This window comes from Zingiber officinale, chromosome 1B (assembly GCF_018446385.1).
Source record: "Zingiber officinale cultivar Zhangliang chromosome 1B, Zo_v1.1, whole genome shotgun sequence".
In the NCBI taxonomy this organism is placed as follows: Eukaryota; Viridiplantae; Streptophyta; class Magnoliopsida; order Zingiberales; family Zingiberaceae; genus Zingiber; species Zingiber officinale.
The window spans coordinates 23,921,377-23,946,948 of NC_055986.1; the positions used below are offsets into that span (position 1 = coordinate 23,921,377).

The following is a 25,572-nucleotide window of genomic DNA, read 5'->3' on the forward strand; positions in this document are numbered from 1 at the left end:
AATAATATTATAATAACAAATAGATATTGTAATTTGATTGTGTAATTTGTCATAATTTATTCAGTATATATGATTTTATTACATTCATATAAGATCTTGGTGAGCATGTTAGCAGGTTGAGATTAGTCCACTCACATGGACAATCACCTCTGTTTATTAGGTACAAATAAAGGTAAGATCGTTATTTATGGGACAACTTACGTAGCTGTGAATAGAGACAGATCCATAAGTTAAGGTCGTCTTGATAATTATATCAAGATGAAATCATTTATGTGTTAATAATGATCGAAGTAAATGAACCCACCATTTACTGAACTTGTTGAAGGCTAGATTGGAATTCATATGTTGAATTCAGAATTAGACATTATGTATGTTTAGTTCAAAATTTATACGATGTTAAATTTAAAGAAAATATGCACTCTTTTTAGTAAAGAGAATAACATTGTAACATGTGATTCATACTATATGTGCTATTGTGACAATAAGGGTAGTAGAAGAATGAATCTCTGTTTCTCTATTATGTGAGACCTTTGAGATTACAAGGTAATCTTAGTTTTATCCTAAGTGACTATTTAGCTATTTACTTGAAATTTTAATTAGTGACTGCTACTTTAATATATATCCTATGACTATGGATGATTCAGTCTATGAAGCATAACTAGATGCCCCAGGGCGTAGCGCAGACGGTGGACGCATGGTATCTCTGGCGTAATGGTCAGGGGTCGATTCTCAGGAACTGACGACCTGGGGTTTACCCCGCAATGCGCCTATGGCCTGTGTACCTGCATGAACCTCCCTCCATATCCGTGGGGCCGGTACTAGGGGGGCCGCTAAGGTAGCGGATCTACCTTTTTATGGAGCATAACTAGAAAATTGACTAATTAAAATGAATAGATTCTAGCTAAAAAGGAAGATTAAATAGATTTACATCTTTTGATGTTATTCACTGATAGACCCATTTCTATTATATATAGAAATAATTATGAATATTGAATATGGATCATGCTCTTGACGATCATTATGAGTGATTAGAGATGTTCATATTGATATAGATGAAGATTATTTAATCTAGGTAAACAACAAAACATGAATATCTCCAAGATAATGATTTTGTATCACCGGGAGATTGGATGTTTCGTGGATAACGGATATGTCCATTAGGAGAGAGGTTATGTACCATTATGAGAGTATTTCTGATTCATTTGGAAGAGTGGCTAAGTGTAACAACTTTGTTAGTATTGATTGCTCAGAGAGCGGCTATGTACGGTGTAATAGTCTTCTTAGCAACTATCGTTCAGTGTGCTTGCTATTGCATGACTAATTTTCTCTAAGTATCGATTGGATGTTCTGATATGATCTTTGTGACTAAACTCTTATATAGTCTTGTGACTTATTAGTCTTTGTGACTTCATTTTAATTTGGTCTTTGTGGCTTGACTTGGACGTGTGGGAGATGTTAGAAGTGGAGCATGAACAGGACATGCACGAGATGTGCGCACAGGACGTGCATGAGGTGTGCAGTTGCATTGCAACTACACATGTTGTTTTGCCCACTATCGGCTGCTACGAGTAGCTTTCATCTATATATGTTCTAGCGTCCAAGTGAAGAGTGAGGGAGCTTGATTTTGTATCAGTGTCAAGGTATATCCAAGAATAGATTAGGATTTGGTTTGTAGATTTGTGAAGATCTTTTTATATCTATAATTACTCTTTTGATAATGAGTACGAATCTTCCGAGGACAAACACGAAGAACAGGATTCATTATAGATCATTGTAAGTTTGTACGTTCTTCTTATCATATTATTTTATGTATTCATAATTAATAATAATTATTTATTATTAATTTAAATTTAGGAGAAAAAAATTAAAATTGAAAAACAATACAAGTTAGTGTAGAATTTGTAAATTAGAAAAAGGTACAACTTGCGGGACAATTTTCTCAAACCATGCATGATGGCTGATAGTTGCCATAGAGAAATCAACCAGTGGTGAGGCGACACCACCAAGATGGACCTGATCACTAATATAATTAAACTAAATAGTTGTCGACGAAATTAGCAGATCCATAATCCATTCGACGTTTCATTGAATTTCAAAAGGAAAAAAACCAATATAAAATTTTTATCGTCGACAGCAGGGTTCGAACCTGCGCGGGCAGAGCCCAACAGATTTCAAGTCTGTCTCCTTAACCACTCGGACATATCGACTTTTGATTGTAAAAAATAATTTATGTAATTTATTTATATGTACAAATATTTTTCTTGTTGCTGCAGATCGCGAGTTTTATAGATTACCGTATTTTAAATTTCCGAATAGATTTGGGTGCATTTAATTATAAACACCGTGTAAGGAAAAACATGTATACTGAGAGATTGGACGATGAAACCACGCGTTTTGGCTATAATTTTAATGATTTTTTAAAAAATAATAATAATAAATTTTCCAAGGACAAGGACTTGTCCTATTGACCAACAAAATTGACGCCGTATCCAAAGTGCAATCTGCCGTCTTAACACCGTCACCGCCACTCCACCGACCCAGCACGCGTTTCCCAGCCATTCCCACCGCCGTCACTGCCACTCCCGTCTGTCGACCTCGCGACTTTTTGTCCTCTCTCTGACGGCTCACGCCGCTCAGATCTCCGTCAGTTAACGACCGTTTCCCTCCCATTATAATAAAAGCGCGGCGCACGAAAGCGACAGCGCCGCCCATCCCACGCGTACACTCCTCCGGCCCCCACAAACAACCACCGTCCTGCGCCCGCCGTGTCCCACGCGTCTCGAGAGCGCCGCGTAGCAGGAACACCTCGTCTCACTCCTAATCTCACGCTCCGTTTCCCTAGTTACACCCTCTTTCACCTCTGAAACCAATTGGACGATTAAAGAGACACGCGTCCAAAACATTGGCGTGGATTTATCAGATCTGTATTGTAGCCTGGGCGGTTGCTGAGGCGGTCAAACCGTCCACCTCCCCGCTTCTGCCTTCCTTCCTCGGAAAGCTTCTCTCTATTTATATTCTCCCCGCCTTCTCCCCTCGACAGCGCACTGTCCAGTCTTTTCAGCTCTCATCACAAATTGTAGAGCGATGGCTCCGATTAGCGCGAAGGTTCCCGACCATGAGGCCGGATGCGGCGGCGGAGGAGGAGGAAAGAAGGGGCCGCAGTTCCGCGGCGTCCGCAAGCGGCCGTGGGGGCGTTACGCGGCGGAGATCCGGGACCCGGCGAGGAAGTGCCGCGTCTGGCTCGGTACCTTCGCCACCGCAGAGGAGGCTGCCCATGCCTACGACGCCGCCGCCCTCCGCTTCCGTGGCTCCAAGGCCAAGACCAACTTCCCCTGCTCCCCCGACTCCACGCCCAGCAGCAGCACCGTCGAGTCCTCCACCCCGCACAGCCGGCCGACCGCCGCCTTCGGCCCCCCGTCGCTGGATCTGGAGCTTAGGTACCCGTCGTCGAAGTTCCCCTTCCTGCACCACCCAGTCGCCGCCGCCGGCGGTCAACCCCTCCCGACGCTGCTCTTGAATTCGATCGCCTCCTCGAAGAAGGCGCCGTTTAGGGGTTTCGTGAAGCCGGTTCGCGGCGAGGTGGAGAGCGACTCGGATTCGTCGTCCGTAGTGGATTGCCCTCGTAGAATTAACTTAGATTTGGATCTTAACCTGCCGCCGCCGGCAGAGGGCGCCTGATCTAAAAGCACTCTTGTAGATAAATAGCTAAACTCGCTTTTTCCACAATTCCATTTGTGTTGTTCTATAGTTGTTCTATATAATGATTTGATCTATCGATTTCTTTTTGGAAAACTATAAACCATGACAATATATCAGAAATCTTAGCTAATTTTGAGAAATAACTCTTAAGTCATTCAGATCATGTCTTTTTGGATGATATCTGCCTAGTTGCTCTGTTTTGAGAGAAAACCATGACAATTTTTTTTTTGTTAATCTCTAAACCACTCCCTCCCTTGCTTCCTCGTTTCCTCCTCCACGCTTCTCTCGCCGCCCTCCCGTTCTCCCACGGTGCGCTCTTTACCACATCCGCCGCCGCCGCAGCCGCTTCCTTGCCCACACCACCATCACCTTATCTGCTGCGCTGGCATCTCCTTTTTTGCTTCCTCTTATCCCTCATGCTCTGCATCTCCGTCCCCTCATAGCGGCTGTCTTTTGTTTTGTTTTTTTTTTAAATCGTCCAACTTCGCCTAATTAGTCTCGGAGTTGGACGGCCCTCCACCTATTCATCCACCGATCTCTCCAGTTACACCGTCCAACGCGTCCTCGGCGGCCGCCGTTTTTCTAATAAAAAATTTATCGTAACGCATGTTAATCCTATCCAAAAGTCTAAGGGATGGAAATAACATTTTTGTTGGCCTCCCATGAACTTTTCCATGTTAGAACTTCAATATTTAAGTCAATTATGAATGATGAAATATAAAGTGGAGCAATAAAAAAATTATAGCATAAATAATGAATATCATATGTATTACATACTTTCATTGATGGGATCCCTGAAAGTCGAAGAGATGGAAATAACATTTTCGTTGACCTCCCATGGATTCTCTGCGCTTAGATCTTTCGATGTTCAAGTCAGTCACCGATGATAAAATATAAAGCGGACCAATAAGAAAATTATAACCCAAACAGTGAATATCGCATGTATTACGTACCTCCGTCGATGTTTGGACCCTTTTTATATAGAGTTCCTAGCACGCGTGCACGCTCCCTAACACGAGCACGTTGTCCTAAGTTTTCCTTGAAAAGACTTATCAGTAAAATGTCCTTGACACAATACATTAATAGGTCGAACATATCTCTGAAGTGACAATGAAAATTTCCGTCATACGATCTTCTGGTTATCCATGCACGGTGTCAGTGGTACTAACTCCCAAAAGGATGTCGCTAGATATCAGAGAGTATGCTGCTAGCTAGGTCGAGCGAATTGGTCGCTTGGCAGGTCCCCTCGTTGTTCCTTGTGTCTCGCCCGCTCGGCCGAAGATCCAATGTGCTAATGTCGAGTCCTGCCGCCTAGTTGAATGGGTAGCCACTCGGACGAAGTTCCGCTCAGTAATGCGAATCCTGGTCCCTGGGCGAGCGGGGTAGCTGCTCGGCCGAAGTTCCGTTACGCCAATGCCAAGTCCTACTCAGCTCAGACCGACTTCTGCACAAAAGGTTTCTCCCCCGTCCGGTGTCCCTTACTTCATCGAGCGTCGGGTGCTCGGCGCACGCCCGAGACAAAGACGGGGTTGGATCGGGCATCCTTTCCTTCGAGTCGGGGTATCTCCGCCCGACCGACCAATGATAATTGAGCGTTGATCGTCTTGACTTTGATCTCCATGATAGTAATTACCCTCTATAGTGTAAGGGTCTTCCTTACCACTGCATCACATGTCTTTCACTATCTTAAGTATTTTGTTTATTTGGTTATTTGGGTGAGAACATCCATAATGCTAACTTATTATAATCTCAACTATTTCATTAGGGAGTATGAGTCTACTTATTATAAATACATATTAAATAAATATAATTTAAATATATTTTAAAATATTAAAATTATTATTATTTTTTTAAAAAAATAGTATTAAAACTTTTAATTTATTATTATTAAAAAATACTCTCATATTTTATTATTTACCTCTTTTATTTAATTTTTAACTCTAACATTTATAATTTTTTTATAAATAAAATTAAAAAAAAAAAACTAGAGCTGGTCCACCCTACTCCATCCTGAACGTATTCAAGAAGGGGTGTATTCACCGTGATTTACTCCCTCTCATACTCGTGGGGCAGGGGTGAGGGGGCCGCTGGGCGACGGGACCCGCCTTTTGCAACAAGAAGGGGTGTATAATATCCCTTTACAATTCTTTTAATATTTAAAGAGTCTTATAACATCCTATTAACTAGAGCATTGTGGATGGTCTAAAGATAAGTGAAAGTTTAATTAATAAATTGATATTAGAGTTAAATCAAATTAAATTGAATGGGATCAAACCGAATTGATATTGTGAGTTGAATCAAATTAAATCGAAACTAAATCAAATTGAAAATTTTAATTATTTTGATTGAAAACGGAATTAATCAATATTTGAACGATCAGTTTGTTTTTTTTTTAAAAAAATAATCAATTTGATTAATTCAATTTTCAATTTAAATCGATTTATCTTTTTGTTAAATTTATTATTAAAATATAGCGAATTGATAAATCTGTTATACGATTTATAATTTTTAATAAATTGATCATATGCTTTTTAATAGTCTATAATAATCTATGGACGTAATCAATCTGTTACATTGTTATTAAACATTTGTTAACAAATTAATAAATTATTTGCATTCTTGACTCCCCGCCATTTTCCTTATTATAAAAATGATACATGATGATAACTTAATTATTTTAAAAGTACATTGAAAATATTTAAAAATGGTAAAGCGTGTAATCGATAAATTATTTTAATACGTACTATTTTGTTTCTTATATTTTAAAGAATAGTCGAGTCACACAAATTATTTTAATACGTACTATTTTGTTTCTTATATTTTAAAGAATAGTCGAGTTGTGTGACGGGTTTAAAGAATCACTCAAAAATAATGGAGGTGCGGGGAATCGAACCCCGTGCCTCTCGCATGCGAAGCGAGCGCTCTACCATATGAGCTACACCCCCGTTGAAGTATCGGATTAAATTATTAATATTAATTCATTAACCATATAATGAAAACAACTTCCCCAATCTCCAGAGTAGTTTCTTCGAAAAGATTGGCCAACTATTCTTCCCATCCCTTTCACGTCATAACTGTGGTAATCTACAATCCTAATTCCTAGAGTTACTGGAATTGAAACATAAATGAAGGTTTAAGTTTGTTTCCTTAATTTTAATAACCTAAGCACTCTACAGCTTCCCATTCATTTTTGAGCAATTCACTTAGTTTACATCTTCGACTTTTCATGGAGCAGCATCCATCCAAACAAATTGCTGAAGCTTCTTTGCCTTCGTTAAGTCAAAAGTTTCTTCTCTTTAACTTCTTACCAGCAATTTCAGGTTCAGTCAGTGTAGTTCCTCACTTCTCTGTAAACGCACAGCTCCATGTGAATCTCGTGTATCCATGTTTGAAAAGATTGTTTCAGCTTAACTTTTCTTCCAGGACATCAAAATTGCTACTTGCCCTATATTGACTGTGATCCCATACATCCAGAAAGTATTGATAATAAAATATTCCGAGTGTTTTATTTATTCTCTGTATCAGATATTATGTGACAATAGCACACAAGATCCACTTGCTCTATAACTTGTGTTTCCCTATCAATGTTAAAAACGCATCACCGTAAATAACATCATAATAGAGCGTGATGAATTTTGTCAACTGGCAGTAAGAAGTAACAAAAAAAAAACACACACACACAATGGATATATTAACGAAGGGAATTTCTTTTTGCTCTTAGTTTTCACTTTGTGTTCAGGAGATGTCCGTTTGCAAGCTTTGAGCTTCTCCTGTTGCTGCATCAGTTTCTTCCTTGATGAGCCATTTGTGAGCCGCAACTAGATCGGGAAGCACAAGAGCTCCAGTCTGCCTCCAGCTTTCAGCATCAGGCGTCTTAAACCTATCCAACAGCATAGCATGCATGCCTGTGCTCTGGGAGGGGATGTAATCCTTGCGAATGCTATCCCCGATATGCAGTGCTTTTTCTGGAGCGATATTTCCTGCCTTCTCCAGTGCAATCTCATAAATCCTTGGGTCAGGTTTCTCCACACCCACTATGCCTGAGAATACACTGAAGTCCCATTCTGATCCCTGGGAAATCTGACTTCGTTAATCCAGTGAAATGGATCAAGTCTATTCATACTAAGTCTAGAGTTTGCATTTCATGAATCAAAAGAAATGAATAGAACATATGTGAGTGCAAGGGGAGGCAGTAGTACCTGATTGAGCCCCATGGCAGGAAGAATAACATCTTGATATCGATACGATTCATTGCTGACAATTCCAACTTTGAGGCCCTTTTTTCGCGCCCATCTAAGGAAGGGTTGAGAATCAGGAAATATAGAATAGGGTGCAGAAGACCCGAAGGACGAGTATATGCGCCAAAACACCTTCTCTAGTGTCTCATTGTCATATTCGTAGCCTGCCTGCAACAGTCAACAGCAATGTTCATTTTAGAATACTGAAAATCTTGGCATGTCAACTTCCATGTTCAGTCACCCAATCAATAGAGTTCAAAGGGTAACTGCAACTAGAACTAACAGAAAAACAGAATAGACACTTAAAATAATATAGTACATTTTTAAGAGAAAAAAAAATGCTTGACCTACTCGGCCAGTACATAAAAGTGTGCGCATCATGAGTTCCAAAATGCTAATCCTTAATTTTAGTCAAGTGGTAACAAAAACTAACCAAAAACATAATGAGCACTTGACAATGTGGCACAGCTTTAAGAAAATTTGCTTCACTTAAACTAAGAAACCTGCATACCCTGATAAATGAGTCGTGTACACATAATCTCCACCAGTCTATATTTTCCATTTTGGTTGCATGTCCAAAACATGGATACTGTTTTGCTGTTGCTGAATATGCAGCCTTGAAGCTTTGGTGCATGCGTTTGTAGTCAGGACTGGGCAATCCTACTGATTTAGCTGCCATGCAGTAGTAGTCTCCAAGTTCTCCTTTGTAAGCTATTAGAGTGCCAGTGACATCTATGGTTATACATTGTAGATTTGACAACAGTGACATAATGGCTATACCTAGAATCCTTCAGTTTCTGCAACAAACACTTGGTCAGTAATCTGTCAAACAGCTTCAAACAATGCAATCTGTTTCTGCAAACAATAAAGGCTTCACAAAACACGTATTGCTTGTTTAAGTGATGACAAACGCCAATAATAGTATTTTTCATATGATTACATGACATTACAGCAACAACTGGAAAAAAAAGGTCATGAAATGAGTTTATTCTCTATTTCTCTTTATAAATATAGATATATATATATATCAAGAGAAGTATTATCAGAATTAAAAAATTACTTAAATGAGGACAATTTAGAATCGCTAAATCAAAACTAGTATAATGATGCATGCAAATGTATCAGCCGGATAAATTACAGTGAGTTGAAAATTGTCCCAAAATTTCAATTCTAGTTAAGAACTTTCACTGTGCTAAGAAAGTGGAGGTGAATTTAGTTCCTAAGTTCTTTATGCTGTTTCTAAACGAACAAATTAAAATTAGTAAAAGGGTCAAAATAAGCACAGAGGCAAAAAAAATGAAGTCTACGAGAAAATCTTACTCACAAATGTCCATAAAGGAAAAGAGATCAGGTATGCAATGCACAGAGGGTTTAGGGGCAACAAACTGCCTATTCTTAAGACACTGACCATAATAGAATTACACAAGCACCAAACAGTTTTCAAGCAAATGCACTGTGATCCAATACATCTGCAGCTTTACAGAACAATGCCATACAATTTTCTTTGTTGATCCAATAATCTATTACGAAACATCATTGAAAAAATTTTCAATAGAACGAAAGAAAATAGCAGGATAGAACATAGAAGTAAAAAATTTTAAACAAGAAGTGTAAGAGAAAATTCAAGATTGACCTCAATGGACTGAAAGTTTCGATCTTGAACTCCCAATCTAACTGAATACTATGAGAAAAACTAAAGGAAAAAGACAAAAAAAATCCACTCGAACAGTTTCCAGTGGAACCCTCTCACATAAACCAAGTAGAACAACCGATTTAGTAACCCTAGGTTGGAAAATACAACATAAGATCAGAAAGAGAAAGAAACGTTTACCTGCTGAAATTGAAAAGGAATCAAAGGAGCCGGGAGGAGAGTCGACAAAGATCGTAACTTTGATACTCGTAGAAGAAACAAAGAGGAAAAAAAATCGGTACCCGAAATCCAATCGCAAGGGGGAGCATTTAACCCCGGAACTAACCGCCGATCTCCGCGCTCAAGGTTTTGGTTTTGGTTTTGGTGAAGTTGGTCAATTTACCAACCTCCTGGAAGACAACGTGGTTTTGTTGACATCGAAGACAATACCAGGGAAAAAAACAAAGAATAAACAGGTTAGGTATTTAATTTTAAGCGGTGACAGAGTCCATTGAATTATTGATATAAATGATATTATTTCATATGCTTAGACAAAAAGCATTGTCTCCATCGACAGAAGCAAGACAAAAAAGCATTATCAAGTACAAGTCTTGTAGCATTTGCAGGTTATGAGTATGCCATGGCATTTGCCACCCTCAAATCCCTCTGTCTTGCACACGCTGTTGCAATGGCCTTGGAAGCAAACTCCCCAGTAGCTCTTGCTCTTACTGGAGCAGACTTTGGCACCAACTTCAGTAACTGTTGTTAATTATCATTGGAGATTCATGATTGTCAGAAAAAAATATAGATCATATATATAATTGATTTTGATTTTAAAATTAAAGAGGGAATCAAATCAGAAGTATCGTCACCTGAAGAAGCAAGGAGGAGCAAGAACAAGAACACCAAACTAATAGTGCTCACACCATTTTTGGCCATCTTCTTAATTAAGACCACCTTGGCAACTCCTTCGTTGGGCTCTGCACTCTGCAACATGGTAGCAGAACGATTACCGTACTTATAGAGTGAATTAGAGTGTAAATTAAGAAGCATTGTTATTGCCTGGCTTTTGAGATTATGGTATGGGATTATGCCTGCATATACCAATTGATCAGAAGAATTTCTTTTTCTAAAGTGGTCCAAAGGATTTATGCCCTTCATTTATATATTTTGCTTGGAATTTCAAATGGTTTGTTGAATTTAGAACAATCATATTGCAACCCTGTAATTTACCCTCTTTTTTTATAATTTAAAATTAGGTGAAGTTTTGGTGTAAGTAAATTAATAAAAAAAACGGTGTGAAAATTTTAAGGAGTGTGTTTTGAGGATTTTGGAATTTTTGTGTGGGAAATGAAATTTCTCCTTACTTACTATCACAAAAATGATTTTAATGAGGTATTGCAATATTATATTCATATGGCATGCAATTTCTAAAATGAATAAATTCCTTTATTGTAAGCATATTTGAACTGTTTAAAGCTGTAATAATGAAAATGCAATAAAGAGTTGCAAGGTTGCTTATATAATTTATAAGCAATTAGATTACAAAAATGGGATTAAAATTGTTTAATTTTACTTTCTTGGGAGCATTAATTATATCATACTTTAATACGGCCACAATTCCTTTCTATCAAAACTATTTTGTTTATAAATTTAATTTAATTGTTTCTATATATATATATATATAGAATAGGCTTTACTATTATATTACTATCAATTTCATTTGTGATGTTGCCATATGTTCGATTCGAGGTGGTTTGAAAAATTTATACATTTAACCTTCAAAGTCGATTATGATTCATAATTCTAAACTGTCCATTACAGTTTCGTTCATGGCATCAATTTGACTATTTATAAATATTAACTTCATACAAATTATAATTATATTGATTTTGTATGTTCATATTAGTCCTCAATATATGTAAAAGCTTATTATTAAATAATTTATATATGAATATATCATATAAGTGGTCTAGATGGATAAAAAGAAATAGAACAAGGGCAAACTAAATAAAATGAACAAATTGAATTAGTTCAAAATGAATTCAAATGGAAAAGTGATATAATTTTACATTAGTAAATTCAAAATAAATAAATTAATTTATATTGAATTATAATATTAAGAGCATTAAAATACCTCAATTCGGACTCGGCCCGTCAAAGTCTAACTATATCAAAAGTTATTTTAAACATAGAAAACTGACATTACAAGAATACTTTTTAAGTAGAATCAGAAAGAATTTGCTTGAGCATTTAGCATCAACGCAAATGAATAAGGTGCTTAGTTCGCACATATCTTTAAAAATGAATTCATCCTATGTAACTTTTATTTCAAGCTACAGAAAAAAAACAACACGGCAACCAATTAAAGTCGCAGCTTAGAACAAATACGATCTGAAAGACTCCAACTGGTCAGATAGAAGCAGCATCTCTATGCCCCTTTCAGTTGGAGAGCACATTTTAGTAATTTGCTTTTGCATTCACCAAGACCATATGCTCAATGAGGTCCAGCACTCGGTTGCTGAAACAAAACATCAGGTTTAGGTTTCTGTTGTAAAATTTTGAGATTAAATCAGACTTTAGATTTAAGTTATGGAGACTCATCGTAGTCCTAACCTGTAGCCCCATTCGTTGTCATACCATGAGACAAGTTTCATAAAAGACTCACTCAGTCCAATGCCAGCCTTGGCATCAAAAATACTTGACCTAAAAATAAACAAATAAATAAATGGAATTCATATCATTGGTAGGGAGTGTCAAAGTGCAGAACACAAAGAAACAGACTTTTACCTTGAATCGCCCACAAAATCATTAGAAACCACATCCTCATCTGTGTATCCAAGTATGCCTTTAAGCGAACCTTCTGATGCATACCTGAGACATTCTCGCACATCAGCATGTGCATCTCATTGCAGAAAAGAGGAAGACGGAAACATGTATTCACAAAATATAGTTACAAAAGAAAAGAAACAAATTTATACTTTATATACAATGTATGTTCTATACATTAGTTTGCACAGAAGAGTAACCCAGACAATGCTCAAGCTGGTTAAGGAACTACTTTAAAAAAAGCATCGGGAATGCCTGTATTGTTACTCCATTACTTTTTTTGTGAATGTGCATGTGCATATCCCACCACAAAGCCACTGGCTGAAATTTTTATCCCGCCAACTACACATGACAAGTTCCCTGTTCCTAGTAAAAAAAATCCTTCAATAGCTGAAATTCTAGTCAACTTTTGGTAAAAATTCAAACACCAGCAACCAGTTTCCATTGCCTTCTATTTGTATCTCCAGACACTGGGAGCAACTTTTTCTAAAGGAGCAAATTATTAGGTAACTAGTTAATAACCCAATTTGGCCCTTGCTCAACAATGGTTGTTCACAGTTGATGCCAAGGAAAATTACCATTCAAAATTGTTAAATCAAAGGTACATAACAATAATATCATGATCTAGTATACAATGCCAAGTTTAGAAATAAAAAAATTACAAGATAATATAATATAGGAAAATGCATGACATAAAAGCAATGGATTTGGCCTTCATTTGTCAGACAACCAAAGAGTATATGAGATGTAAAATAGCTGAAAAAGCAATTATCTTTTAAGAAAGTTAATAATAGTTAATAGAATGCCTCATCCAACTTTCAATTGAAACAGGACATAAGATAGTGATACTTGTTTAATAAGAAACAATAACATAACATAAGCAAAAGTTAATGACTGAAATTTATCTAGTTCTACCAGTCACATACTTAATTGCTGCCTTCACATCATCATATGAAGCGCTTTTCTCAAGCCGGCAAGTTAAATCCACAACAGAAACATTTGGTGTAGGCACTCTAAAGGCCATTCCAGTCAACCTCCCATTTAACTCTGGAAGCACTTTTCCAACAGCCTGAAAACAAAGATGGAAGTTATCAAAAGTGGAGGTTGCGAAACAATATCCCAACAAACTTTCAATCATACCTTTGCTGCACCAGTTGAGCTAGGGATAATGTTTTGACCAGCACCACGCCCCCCTCGCCAGTCTTTTTTTGAAGGGCCGTCAACGGTCTTCTGTGTTGCTGCAAAACAGAGGTGAAAGGCAAAAATAAGTAGAATAAAATGGATTCCATTCTGTGAAGCATATTCTGATAGTCATGATCTCTCCACAGTATCTAAAGAAAAGAAACCTGTGGTTGCATGAACAGTTGTCATAAGACCTTCCACAATGCCAAACTCCTCATGCACCACCTGTAAAAAATGGAAATGGATGGAACTGATTTATCAAGGGAATAGTGAACACACATCACATTATAGAATCTGTAATGGAATCACATCAACAAAGATGATTATCAAGCCTTACAAACTGCAACAGCTAACATTACCTTTGCAATTTTATTGTGTTGTAAAGGACATGGTCAGTTTTCTACTGAGTAGGGAAAAAATAAATGGACCAATTTACTAGATTGAGCATACCTTTGCAAGAGGAGCAAGACAATTTGTTGTGCAGCTTGCATTAGAAACAATATCCATGTTTGGCATGTAATTCTTCTCGTTTACTCCAACAACAAACATAGGAGCATCAGCAGATGGAGCTGATATAACTACTTTATTAGCACCAGCCTACAGGGAAACCACCAGGACAATAGTTTGGTTAAATTTGTACATGGAATGCTCTACCCTGAACAGTGTGAAAAGAAACAAATCAGGCATACCTTCAGGTGAGCCGATGCCTTATCTGTTGTTGTAAACACACCAGAAGCTTCGACAACAAATTGGACACCAAAATCACCCCATGGAATATCAGCAGGGTCTCTGGTGAAAAAAGTGTTTGGTCAATGTTAAAATTCAGCCTACACTACTCATCATAGGGAAATCAACAAAATACTAACTGTTCTAATAAAAATTCTCCTTAAGCATTTTATATATGCATTAGCAGACGCATAGAATCATAACCATTTCCTGCAACTACTTTCAAGTCCTAAAATAAAAAGAATAATTGTCCTTCAGAACAAAATAAATTTGTCTAAGAGGTTTAATAATACTGGACATAAAAACAAAAGTTCTCTATTGTCAAGTGGGTTTAAGATACAAAGTGGTCAAACTTGTTAAATTGGATCGAGAACAAATGTATAATTTTCAATTTATTAAATGCAAATTGTTCGACAGAAAAAATGCATCTCAACTTTATTAAAAGAAGGAATACATGGAAGATACCATTTCTTTTGTTGCTTTACTCTACATTTTAGAATGCTATCAAGGTATGAAGCTTCTACCTCGATATTTCTGCCTTGGCACCTCCCAAATCTTATTATCATGTACCCATTTCATTTATTGGTTATTCAGGTTTCAGCCAGCCATAAAGAATGTGGCTCACTTTCATTGGCTCATTTCACAGTTTCACTTACATATATTAGAACTTTTTAACAGAAAATATTTGTCAACAAGAAGAAACTGTTTAAAGAATTACAAAACCTGGCATGATTTCAAACAAACTGATCCCAAATATAACAAATGCAATACCTATTGTTTGTAACCACAATTGTTTTCCCATTGATTTCTAAGGTGGATGCATCCACAACCTTAATTGTTCCCTTGAATATGCCATGTGTTGAGTCATACTTAAACATATATGCCTGAAAAACAAAGTTCACTTCTGTTAATTAATGATACATACATTCTAAAATATGTATAAAAAATACGCATACAAATACTGACGGAGGGAAGAAACTTCTGCTGAGATTTATTTTCAGATATAGTTTTTTTTATAACAGGTGAAAGATGAAGTTTTGGATGGATTCACATAAGGTAGATTGCATAATTGTTAATACTGATAAAATGATGATGATGATGCATTTTGCTAAGCATAATTGTTGCTTTTGGTGTTATATATATATATATATATATATCAACGGTGTTTGAAGAAGTTCATTGATACTTAATAGTGATTCTGTGAGTTTTGGGTTTTTTTTTTAAATATCTTTCTTTGGCAATATATTGCACCCTTGCTACTTGGCAAACATAAATAAAAGAAATCAGTTACGAGTATGATTTCACTAAGTTCCTTGGAATGAATTAAATCATGACATAGCAATGACCTCTGAATCCCTTCTAACTGCTCTATTTCTGGCTTACTAAGACAGATACAATTAATAGCACCTGTTCTTTCCATGACAAGCTATGGATACCTAATTAGTGATAAATCTGTCAGTATTCTCTATACATCTTTTTGGTGTAGTCTAGCATTATCTCTGTCCTCTCAAGTTATAGAATTAAGCAAAAACAAGCATCCATAGAGATATTCTCATGCATATAATATAACCAGTCCAACAAAAAGACCATGTCCAATTAAAAGGAAAATACACACACATGAAATTAACTGCAAGATCAAGAATATACATAGGAGAAAGTTATGGAGAGTGAAGGAACAATTGGAAATATATCATATATTTGTTTATGCAGTTGTACTTCAAGAAATCAATGGCACTTCGCCATTTTAAATAATTTTATCAATCCAACAAGATGAAATATAGTGTTTCCTTACCATATACTTAGCATCAATGAATGGATCATTTACAGCTACTACTTCAATATCATCTCTAGTAGTGGCAATACGCAATACAAGTCTTCCAATTCGTCCAAAGCCTGACAATACACTTCAGATGGTTAATGTGATGAACTGATTGCAACAATATTAAAAATAGATCAAAAGAAAGATTCATTAAAGTTCCAAGGCTCAAAGTTGTTTAGTCAAACATTGCTGATAGAATACAGAAGATGCACATCTATCTGCGGTTGTAACAGGCATGGGAAATAATTATTTGGTAAGGATCGTTAATGCCTACTTGTCCACTCAAAAACTCCGTAGTGCACTAATGACAAAGAGGTTTATGTTAGAGTTACAGCTATTTACGTGAAAACCTAACTTATTCGGAGGACTGATCTACACATTTCCACACCACCTAGTCCCTTCACATGTAAGCATACAAGCACACGCCTAACACGTGGTTACCATTTGAAGATGAGTAATATCCACTCTTATTGTTCCAAAAGTTTGAGGTATTAGGAATGAAACCAAACTACACTGGATTCTTAACAAGGATATAGCATAGTGCTAATAAGTTCTTTTTTTTTGTAAAGGATATGAACATATCAACCCAGTTTATGCTTGCTGTCCATCCATCCACTAATTAGCATCTAATGCTTAACATCCTTGGAAATGTCCATCCCATGGAAACCACTCTTTATTAGGAGTAGCTATCTCATATTATTCATGGGTAATAAAGAAATTGAACTTTACACTAGTCATATCATGTTCCTTATTCCCCACTATGTGGTAATAAAACAAATCAAAGATTTAGTACGTATGCAGTATAGATTCAATGAAAAACTGCATGCAATAACTATTTTCATTGACAAACTTAATGAAATCACAAAGCAGAGGATAAATGTAAGTTAAAATGGATTGCTATATCCAGTCTTCATATTTTTATAATGAAAGTAAATTCTTTCTCAGATACAGGACTTCAGCAATTGATCACTATAAAGCTGAATGGAGACAGAACAAATAATCTGCCTAAAAAGCTAAAGCTTAAAACTGAACTAACCATTGATGCCAACTTTTGTCTTGCAACCGCCCGAAGAACCTACAAATAAAGTCACATAAATGTACCGGAACTACAAATCTCTTTAACAAGAAGGCGACAAAACTCACTTTTAACATAAGGAGGGGCCTCAGTGGCAGTGGCCCTGATAGGCTGATTTCTTCTTGCATCAGATCTCCTGAAAACATAAGCTAAAAGGGATCAAAGATCATTCAATTCTACAGAAGGAACGCAAATCTGCAGTGGAACTTACTTTAAGGAGCACACCTTCCCTGAAGGAAGTGAAGATCCAATAATACTTAAACTGTTGTTTGTCGATTTAGAACTCTGTATATAAGATACCTGGGAGAACATGAAGCAAATATTGGTAATCAAAAGAAAAACATAACGAAAAAAAATAAAAGAAATGGCCTCTCAGCCAAAGAAAAAAAAAAAGACGACATATTTAGATCTTACAAAAGCAATGAAAAATCAAGTAAATATGCGATTCTTTCGAAAAGAAAATCGACTCGCGAATTCATCTCATAAAGTGAATATAACAAAACCTACAAAATGAGGAGAAATTATTTTTTTTTTCAAAAAAAAAAACACAAAACGGGTACAGGCGAAGGGAGGAATTCCGGGATCCGACCTTGAAAGAAGGTTTTCCAGGAGCTCCCGAGAGAGAGGGTAAGCGATCGTGGGATCCATGAAGCGCCGGAGTCGCCGATCTGAGAAGAGACGATAAGGCCATCGACGAGATTGCCCTCTTTCTCCTATTCTCTTTTCTATCTGTCTCAAGAGACCCCAATCTGCCGGCAGACGAGGGGGGAAGGGAGGCAATAAAGGAGCGAGGTTGGCGGCGACTCGAGACTTTTTCCTCTAGTTCTCTCCGCCCGCTCGAGCGGCGCCCGTTTTATATCCCTTCAAAGGTGACACACTGACACCTACCACCTTAGCACGGCACCCACCCTTCGGGAAGCTTATCGGATCCTAATCTGCGCAAACGGATCCGCAAATGCGAGACACCGAGTTGGGACCGTACATGCGACCGCGAGACACCGACTTGGTGCCGCACCAGACCTCGGACGTGTCACGATCGAACATCGAATGAAGCGGACGAGTGGCATTTATGATGCTCCGGCGGAGTATTTTACCGATGGCACGATTGGGCACGTGGGATCGTCTTCGTCGGCGTTACCGTTGCGGCGTTGACCCGAGCGGCGGCGGCGGCGGCGAAGTGGCAACACTGACGCAAGCTGCGATGCGATTGGAAGATGGGGGCAGGACCCACACGATACCGTATTGTTAAACATTAGTGTTATTACCATGCAAATTCTAGCATAAACTCTACAATTAAAGATGATTAAGACTAATGACTTCTATTGTTGTGAGAACGCAAAGATAAACCACAACTTCTAATTTTTTTTTTGTCGACCAGTTTCCAATTAGTCAATGTAAAATGTCTTAGAATTAGGCCCAGCAAATTGGGCCCGCTAGGAGTCAGCTTTCTTTCAACAAGTTTAATGGCACTAAGTTTAATCGTCAATTGAGTAACTAAGTAGTGCATGTAACGAGCAAATGCAAATATTTCTTCATTATAAAATATAAAATTATATCTTCAAAAAATTTTAATAATACAAATATCCAACTCTTTTAATTAATATTTTTAGATTTGTCATCCCTGATTAATTATTGGAGGGTTGATCGCAGCACTAAAGTCCCGGACTAAAGAAATAAATAAATCTTAGCATTTTAAAATTGTAGGCAGTAAAATGAAATGTCATAAAATAAATATATATTAGGTCATCTCTGATCCGCAACGAAAAGCAATCAGCTCTTGAGACTGATATCTCCGCTTGGTAGCTGCGCCATGGCCTCCACCACGCTAACCACCTCCTTCTCCCTGCTTCGGTACACGAATCCCTCTCTTTCTTCTTCTCTTCTCCTCTCGTATCTTTGTTCCCATCGTTTATGGTTTTCTGCTTCTCCATACGAGCAGGCGTTATCGTTCATTTCGAGGCCACGCGGTCGCCAAATCCCTCCCAAATCTGTCCTTCGCCCGTCTCCCCGGCCAATCGCCCGCCCTTCTTCGCTCTTGCAGGTTTACAAATTGGCATACTTCTTGTTTGATTTGGATTTGCACGCTGTATTTTGTCTTTTTAACCGAATCGTTAGTTGATTGTTTGATGTTTACACCGGCCAAGATGTCAAGTTTGATGTAGATCTTGGCCTACAATCACTGTTTCTCGGCGCTGATCATTCTCACCTTAATTTTTTCGATCACAATACGAGTTAGGTTTATTTGCCGTAATGCTGATGAAGAGGCTGCCGCCATAGCGGCCGCAAAGGTTGCAGGTAGTGGAGCTCCCACCATGTATGATTCGATATTCCTCTTTTTCCGTTACTTCGCTGGTTAATTTTACCCTGCATTTTTTTGCTGAGTGAGGCATGGTGTCACAATCTTTTGATACAATTGATAATTAAAACAATTGAAGAATAACCCATGAGTGTACCTCGTTTTCTTAGATTTGATAAGATAATAGCAAAGGAGATTCCTTCAACAATCGTGTATGAAGACGAGAAAGTATTGGCATTCCGTGATGTTAATCCTCAAGCACCAGTCCACGTTCTGGTAATACCAAAGATAAAGGATGGATTGACCCAACTTGGAAAGGTGCCTTCTCTATGATACTTTTCTTATCCTTTGATGCATTTATTTATCATAAAATAAAGCTTTGAGTGATTAATACAGATCGATTGAGGAGGAACTGATTTTTGTCTTTGCTTTAACAAGAGCATAGTAAGCATCCAACTGAACGAGGATTATATCATCAATTCATGCATAGTAGTAGATAGGAAATGGCAATGCTGTATTGTGCTCGCACTTGAGAATCAGGATATATTCTTCTATAACTCTATGATACTTTGGTTGAGAGAAAGTAGAGTGTTGTCTTGCTTCATATGTCAAGTCTTGCATGGGAAAAAGAATCATATAGTTGTTGTACCAAGAGATTGTGTTTCAAGTGCAAGTGTGAAGATGTTCTTGTTACTCCTAGGCTGAACCAAGGCATGCTGAGATATTGGGTCATCTTCTTTATGCTGCAAAGGTAGTGGCTGAGAAGGAAGGCATCGTAGATGGTTTCCGCGTTGTTATTAACAGTGGTCCTCAAGCATGTAAGCCTCTTTATTGTCGATGTTCTCCTCGGTTTCTTGTCAGCAGCCTTGTAATCTTTTGTGATGTTTTTTGTTATAAGGTCAATCAGTCTATCATCTACACCTGCACGTGCTCGGTGGAAGACAACTCAAATGGCCTGCTGGATAACTGTTACATCGGCCACCTTGTTCATCATATATCTTAGAGGCATGCTATTTGGACCTTTTTGTTACTTTTTTCACAGTATTTTTATTGCCAGTATCATCAAAATTTAGGCAAGCCACTGCGAGAACATTGTTCTGTTACTGTCAAAGAGAGATCATGTACCAATTAATTTCTCTGTTTACTTTCCTGGATGATAAACTATGTTCCATGAAAGTGTTTGCTACTATGCTTGTCTAAATGGTTTGTGATCACTTCATGATATTCTCAATAAATTATTCATTTAGCAAATATATTCCTTGTTTCTTTATGCATTGATCTAATTACAGTGGTAATCTGTTCCATCTGTTCATCAGTGGTATTCCTCCATCTGGATAACAACCAGCATCTATCATCTCTTCAAAAATCTCCAAGCATTTCTTTGAAGTCCATGTAACTACATCAGCTTTCAACCCTTGCAACTTTATGGAAGTAATGGGCATGCCCTCCAGTAATGCCATGGACACACAACTTGGAACATGGTAAACCCTTTTACCGCAACTTATCTAATTAAAACATTGAAATCCAGTCAGTAAGTTTCATTAAACTGGTCTAATCTTGTCTACAAACTTACATTTAGATCCTTTTATTTAGTACATATTCACATTCAATTCAGTAAAATTGAACCAAAGTCCCAATCAAACCTAACCAGCTAGTCAAATTGTGTGCAAATACTGAAAACTCACCCCAAATCGAGTCCAACTCGATTATCCAAACTAACCCCAAATTAATTCAAAATTAGACCCAAGTACCATCACTCAACCTCTTAACAGGTTGGCTCAGCACTCCTTATGTGCTAATCACTATTCCAAAAGTTAATAGTCGTCCGTGATTTACCTTCTCCATGTTGACCCTGGGATGGATTGACGGGGACACTGGGGACGAACGTATTCACCTTTTACCACCATGTTGACTCAGCACTAACTAAATCCGAATATCTACTAATAGCCCTTCTTAGTCACTCTCTGTTGTATACCACTCCGAACTAAGATCCCATATGAAGTTTGATACATTAATTCACATGATCTTACACGGCATTTTGCAAAAATATTCATATTTGATGTAATGGAACGTATAACATCCACACAAATTTTCTTCATGCAAATTAATTCATATGCCTCACATTATTGACTTATTCTTTTCCAGCTATATGGTTGAATGTCTCATTCTTGATTCTTTGAGGATTGATAGACGTGTCGAAGTCCTTTTAGTTATTTCCTTCTCCTTCGATGCGATCAATGAGTGAGTAAATTCCAAGAAAAGTAGCCAAAAATGGTTGGCCAATTAGAAGTGTGCCTCATTGTGACAATGGAATGCAAATGAAATTCATTAGGAAGGAGGAAATTTAATGCTTTTGCTTAAGTCGTCGTATCTTGAATATTTGGTGGGGCTTTCTAAAGTGATGGATTTAAGGTGAGCAAAGAAAGAAAAGAGAGAAGTATTTTGATTTTAGCACAATTATATTTAACTCTGCAATGATTTAAACAAAACCATTAGTCAGTTGTGAGCTTTCACAACGGTACGAAGTCAAAATAACATGAAGTCAAGATACCATCTTTGGGGATTCGGGATACATATTTGCGTGTGATTTAGACTGGAAAATAAGAGCATCTCTAATGCAAGCTTTATTAAAGGTTTATAAAATTAAAAAATCTTATCAAAAAGAACTTTTATGATTATGTATATAAAATTTGAGGTTTTTAATTTAAGAGCATGTTTAAATTTTCAAACCTACTTTTTTCTCTTAAACATAGAGCTAATAATTAATGTCAATGATTGTCAGAATATTTTATAATGTTTTATTTTATAAATAATTAATAATAAGTTCATGTATGGAGAGAGAATTAATATACATGAGCCATGTAATTACATGCGGAGAGAATTATAAAAAAGTTCACTTAGAACTTTAACTATTAGAAATATTTCAATAAATTTTTATAATTTGATGTGACATATTGAAATCTTCAAAAAAAAAAAAAAAAATTCATTCAAAATTTTAACTATTGAAGATGCCCTAAGCCCCTTCATTTAGTTTAGAAATATCTGTGTATTAACAAATACCTTTGAAAAATGCATGTCACCAACTCTCACGTATCGGAGTGGACAAAAACTTAATTAAATCAAAATAAATGAATTAAATCGTAAAAATCTCAATTATTTTAATTTATTCAATTACATCTCGATTTTAAAATTTAATAATTGATTAAATGGAACACTATATTGCAGTCGACTGGATCGATGTTTTAAGAAAAATCTTTAAAATCTTGATTTCTAATTGATTGTCCAATAACAATCGAGTGTCAAAAGGATCCAATGAAATTGATCGATTTGTATAGATTCGATTTTTTTTTTATTTCTTTTAGATAAAGTTTGATGGTTCAATTTGTCCAACAAAAATATAATTTATTTGATTTTGATTTAATTGATGGGTTAAGTTATTAAGTAAAAAGGTTATTATGCGTATCTAATTCCTTGTGCGTATCTAAGTTATTTTGATTTTGATTTAATTGATGGGTTAGGTTATTAAGTAAAAAGTTATCTCTCAGTCGATTAATAACTCTCATTTACTAGAATAAAAAGTGATAGTGCTCATCCTAAATAGCCGACTAAATATAAGTAAATAGATCATGACAAATATTTTATCATAACATAATGATCTTTTGCATGTAGAAGATCAAACACCTAACTTAACTCTCATTCATGTTATTAGGGACGACCATTTGTATCGTCATTGAGGGTCATTTTGATTCTCTTGGGGTGGTACGATGGTTAAGGCATGGGATGTTGCCACATGAAGTCTTGGGGTAAAGATTCGGAGTGACCGAACATACCTCCCCTATGTTTTGCTATCTGTACTAATAGCTAGTAGTCACCAGTGATTTACCTCCTTTGTGTTGATCTAGGGACGGGGTACTGGGATGAGCAAATCGCCTTTTGTCATACGGAGGGATGAAGGTCATTTTGGTTGAGATAAATCTTATTTCATTGCTTACTGATCCCGTCCGGAAGCTGAGTCAGATGAAGGCGGGCCTTGTTGTGTGGAAAGTTGACGGAGAGTCGTCGAAGCGCTGGACGTGCTGGGTAGCTCCCTGGAAAAGTTCCCACGGGTGGTTGACGGAGAGAGGTGATTAGGACGATGACACTATCGCTCTGCACACACTCAGACGAGTCCACCAGTCGTTAGATACCAGAAACGAGGAAAAAAGTCCTCGGGTTAGGCCCTCCGACGCTCAAATCAGGTACTTTTTGTTGGTGCAGGTAGCACTAACGGTCTAACCCAGGTTTTGATGAATGACAAATAGGTTAAGTTAGTTTTGTTGTTGTCTGACACTTTGATCAAGTGTGCAGGAGAAGTCCAGACAGGTCGACGGGCTGACCGGATGTCTGGCACGAAGTCCAGCTAGGTCGACGGGCTGACCGGATAGCTGGCGAGAAGTCCAAGCGGGTCGACGGGCTGACCGGACGCTTGGCGAGAAGTCCAAGCGGGTCGACGGGCTAACCGGACGCTTGGCGAGAAGTCCAGACGGGTCGACGGGCTGACCGGACGTCTGGCAGGTAAGTGAGGTAAGTCACTGGAGGTGAGTGACTGCGAGGACGCGTTCCTGGGAAGGGAACATTAGGCGTCGATCCGGCTTAGATCCATTTCGGATGTCTAAGTCGAGATCGTGACTAGATTCCGGTCTCGGAAAGACAGAATCTAAGTCATACTATTTGTGCTAATTCTTATTATGATAAAATGTGCTAACAATCTGTGTTGCAGGATATATATTGCCTCGGACTAACTTTGTTTTGCAGGAAAAAGGAGTTTTCTGGAACAAGGTGGTCCAAGTCGTCACCATGTGGAGCATCTCGGTTTGAGCAGCTACGTTACATTCCAGGCGCCCGGAAGGAATCCAGGCGCCCGGAACAGCATATAAAGAAGCCCCAGGCAGGAGCTTCATAATCAATCAATCTGAGAACTCTTCTACTGCTGGTCTTGCTGCTCGACGTTCAGTGCGACGCCAACAAAGCTCCGACAAAGTGCTCCTTCGGTTTTTTAATTTCCTTGTCGGTATTGCTTTATTTTCACTAGCAGTTCCTGTGTTCAATTTTGTAACTATATTCGAATTGTTAGTGATTGCCCAACGAAAGTGGTCAAGGACCACGGGCCTTCGAGTAGGAGTCGTCACAGGCTCCGAACGAAGTAAAAAATATTTGTGTCTATTTTACTTTTCCGCTGCGTTTATACTCTAAGTTTTCGAATCGATATTCACCCCCCCTCTATCGACTCTAACGGTCCTACAAGTGGTATCAGAGCAGGTACCGCTCTGATTTGGTGCAACCACCAATCAGACTGGGGGTGAAATTCTTTCTTTTTTCGGTCTTCAGTTTTACACTCAAACTACAAACTGGTTTATCATTTTTTTTATTTTTTTTAAGCTAAATTGGTGCAACACCAATCTAGATTTTTCTACTATTTTTCTCTTCCCGCACTACTAATCCAAGACCAAGTCTTGGGATTTTTTTCGGTTATTTACCTGTGCACAGAATGTCCCAACAAGAAGGATTCAGCACAGTACGACCTCCACTCTTCAACGGGGACGACTTTCCGTACTGGAAGAAGCGCATGGAGGTCTACCTCAAAACAGACTTCGACCAGTGGATGAGCATTACGAGACCCTACAAAATTCCAGTGGACAACTCCGGGAATCTAGTGGATCCTGAAGACTGGACAACAGATCTGAAGAAAAAAGCATCAACAGAAAATAAAGCGATCAACACTCTACAGTGCGGATTGACAAGAGAAGAACTGAAAAGAGTCGGTCTACACAAAAACGCTAAAGAGCTATGGGACAAGTTGATCGAACTGCACGAGGGAACGTGCGACGCTAAGGTAACAAAACGAGACCTGCTTTTAAATAAAATTTTTAATATAAAAATGCAGGAAGGAGAAACAACGAATCAACTCCACGAGGATCAAGGACATCCTCAACGGGCTTCATGCGATAGGCCACCAGATGGAGAACAGAGACTTAATAAGGTACGCATTAAACGCCTTTCCACGTAACAGTTTGTGGGCATCAATAATGGATGCCTACA

General features: G+C 37.7%; 4 protein-coding genes and 2 non-coding genes across 7 annotated transcripts; 2 read left to right on the forward strand and 4 right to left on the reverse strand.

Moving 5' to 3' along the window:
* Positions 1 to 2,125: 2,125 nt before the first annotated feature.
* Positions 2,126 to 2,207, reverse strand: TRNAS-UGA. The gene has a single exon. It is a non-coding gene; the product is annotated as a tRNA-Ser (tRNA).
* An 802-nt stretch (positions 2,208 to 3,009) lies between these two features.
* Positions 3,010 to 3,839, forward strand: LOC122053041 (ethylene-responsive transcription factor 11-like). The gene has a single exon (XM_042614894.1). The coding sequence runs from the start codon at positions 3,085 to 3,087 to the stop codon at positions 3,676 to 3,678; it is 594 nt and encodes a 197-aa protein (XP_042470828.1). The 5' UTR covers positions 3,010 to 3,084; the 3' UTR covers positions 3,679 to 3,839.
* A 2,732-nt stretch (positions 3,840 to 6,571) lies between these two features.
* TRNAA-CGC lies at positions 6,572 to 6,644 on the reverse strand. The gene has a single exon. It is a non-coding gene; the product is annotated as a tRNA-Ala (tRNA).
* Positions 6,645 to 7,179: 535 nt separating this feature from the next.
* Positions 7,180 to 10,002, reverse strand: LOC122053032 (haloacid dehalogenase-like hydrolase domain-containing protein 3). 2 transcript variants are annotated; one of them, XM_042614881.1, is made up of 4 exons: positions 9,870 to 10,002; positions 8,449 to 8,734; positions 7,899 to 8,105; positions 7,180 to 7,770 (listed from the first exon to the last, which is right to left on the reverse strand). In XM_042614881.1, the coding sequence occupies exons 2-4, from the start codon at positions 8,704 to 8,706 to the stop codon at positions 7,435 to 7,437; spliced, it is 801 nt and encodes a 266-aa protein (XP_042470815.1). In that variant the 5' UTR covers positions 8,707 to 8,734; positions 9,870 to 10,002; the 3' UTR covers positions 7,180 to 7,434. The 2 variants fall into 2 exon arrangements, with proteins under 2 accessions (XP_042470815.1, XP_042470808.1); XM_042614874.1 differs by having other exon boundaries at positions 9,769 to 9,988.
* Positions 10,003 to 11,724: 1,722 nt separating this feature from the next.
* LOC122053026 (glyceraldehyde-3-phosphate dehydrogenase GAPCP2, chloroplastic-like) lies at positions 11,725 to 18,048 on the reverse strand. The gene is made up of 14 exons (XM_042614861.1): positions 17,788 to 18,048; positions 17,410 to 17,498; positions 17,267 to 17,334; positions 17,160 to 17,198; positions 16,097 to 16,197; positions 15,076 to 15,188; positions 14,268 to 14,367; positions 14,029 to 14,175; positions 13,743 to 13,803; positions 13,537 to 13,634; positions 13,323 to 13,465; positions 12,358 to 12,441; positions 12,184 to 12,273; positions 11,725 to 12,088 (listed from the first exon to the last, which is right to left on the reverse strand). The coding sequence occupies exons 1-14, from the start codon at positions 17,887 to 17,889 to the stop codon at positions 12,028 to 12,030; spliced, it is 1,296 nt and encodes a 431-aa protein (XP_042470795.1). The 5' UTR covers positions 17,890 to 18,048; the 3' UTR covers positions 11,725 to 12,027.
* Positions 18,049 to 18,906: 858 nt separating this feature from the next.
* On the forward strand, positions 18,907 to 20,747 carry LOC122047193 (14 kDa zinc-binding protein-like). The gene is made up of 6 exons (XM_042608347.1): positions 18,907 to 19,049; positions 19,138 to 19,239; positions 19,435 to 19,512; positions 19,665 to 19,812; positions 20,195 to 20,312; positions 20,393 to 20,747. The coding sequence occupies exons 1-6, from the start codon at positions 19,009 to 19,011 to the stop codon at positions 20,458 to 20,460; spliced, it is 555 nt and encodes a 184-aa protein (XP_042464281.1). The 5' UTR covers positions 18,907 to 19,008; the 3' UTR covers positions 20,461 to 20,747.
* Positions 20,748 to 25,572: the final 4,825 nt, after the last annotated feature.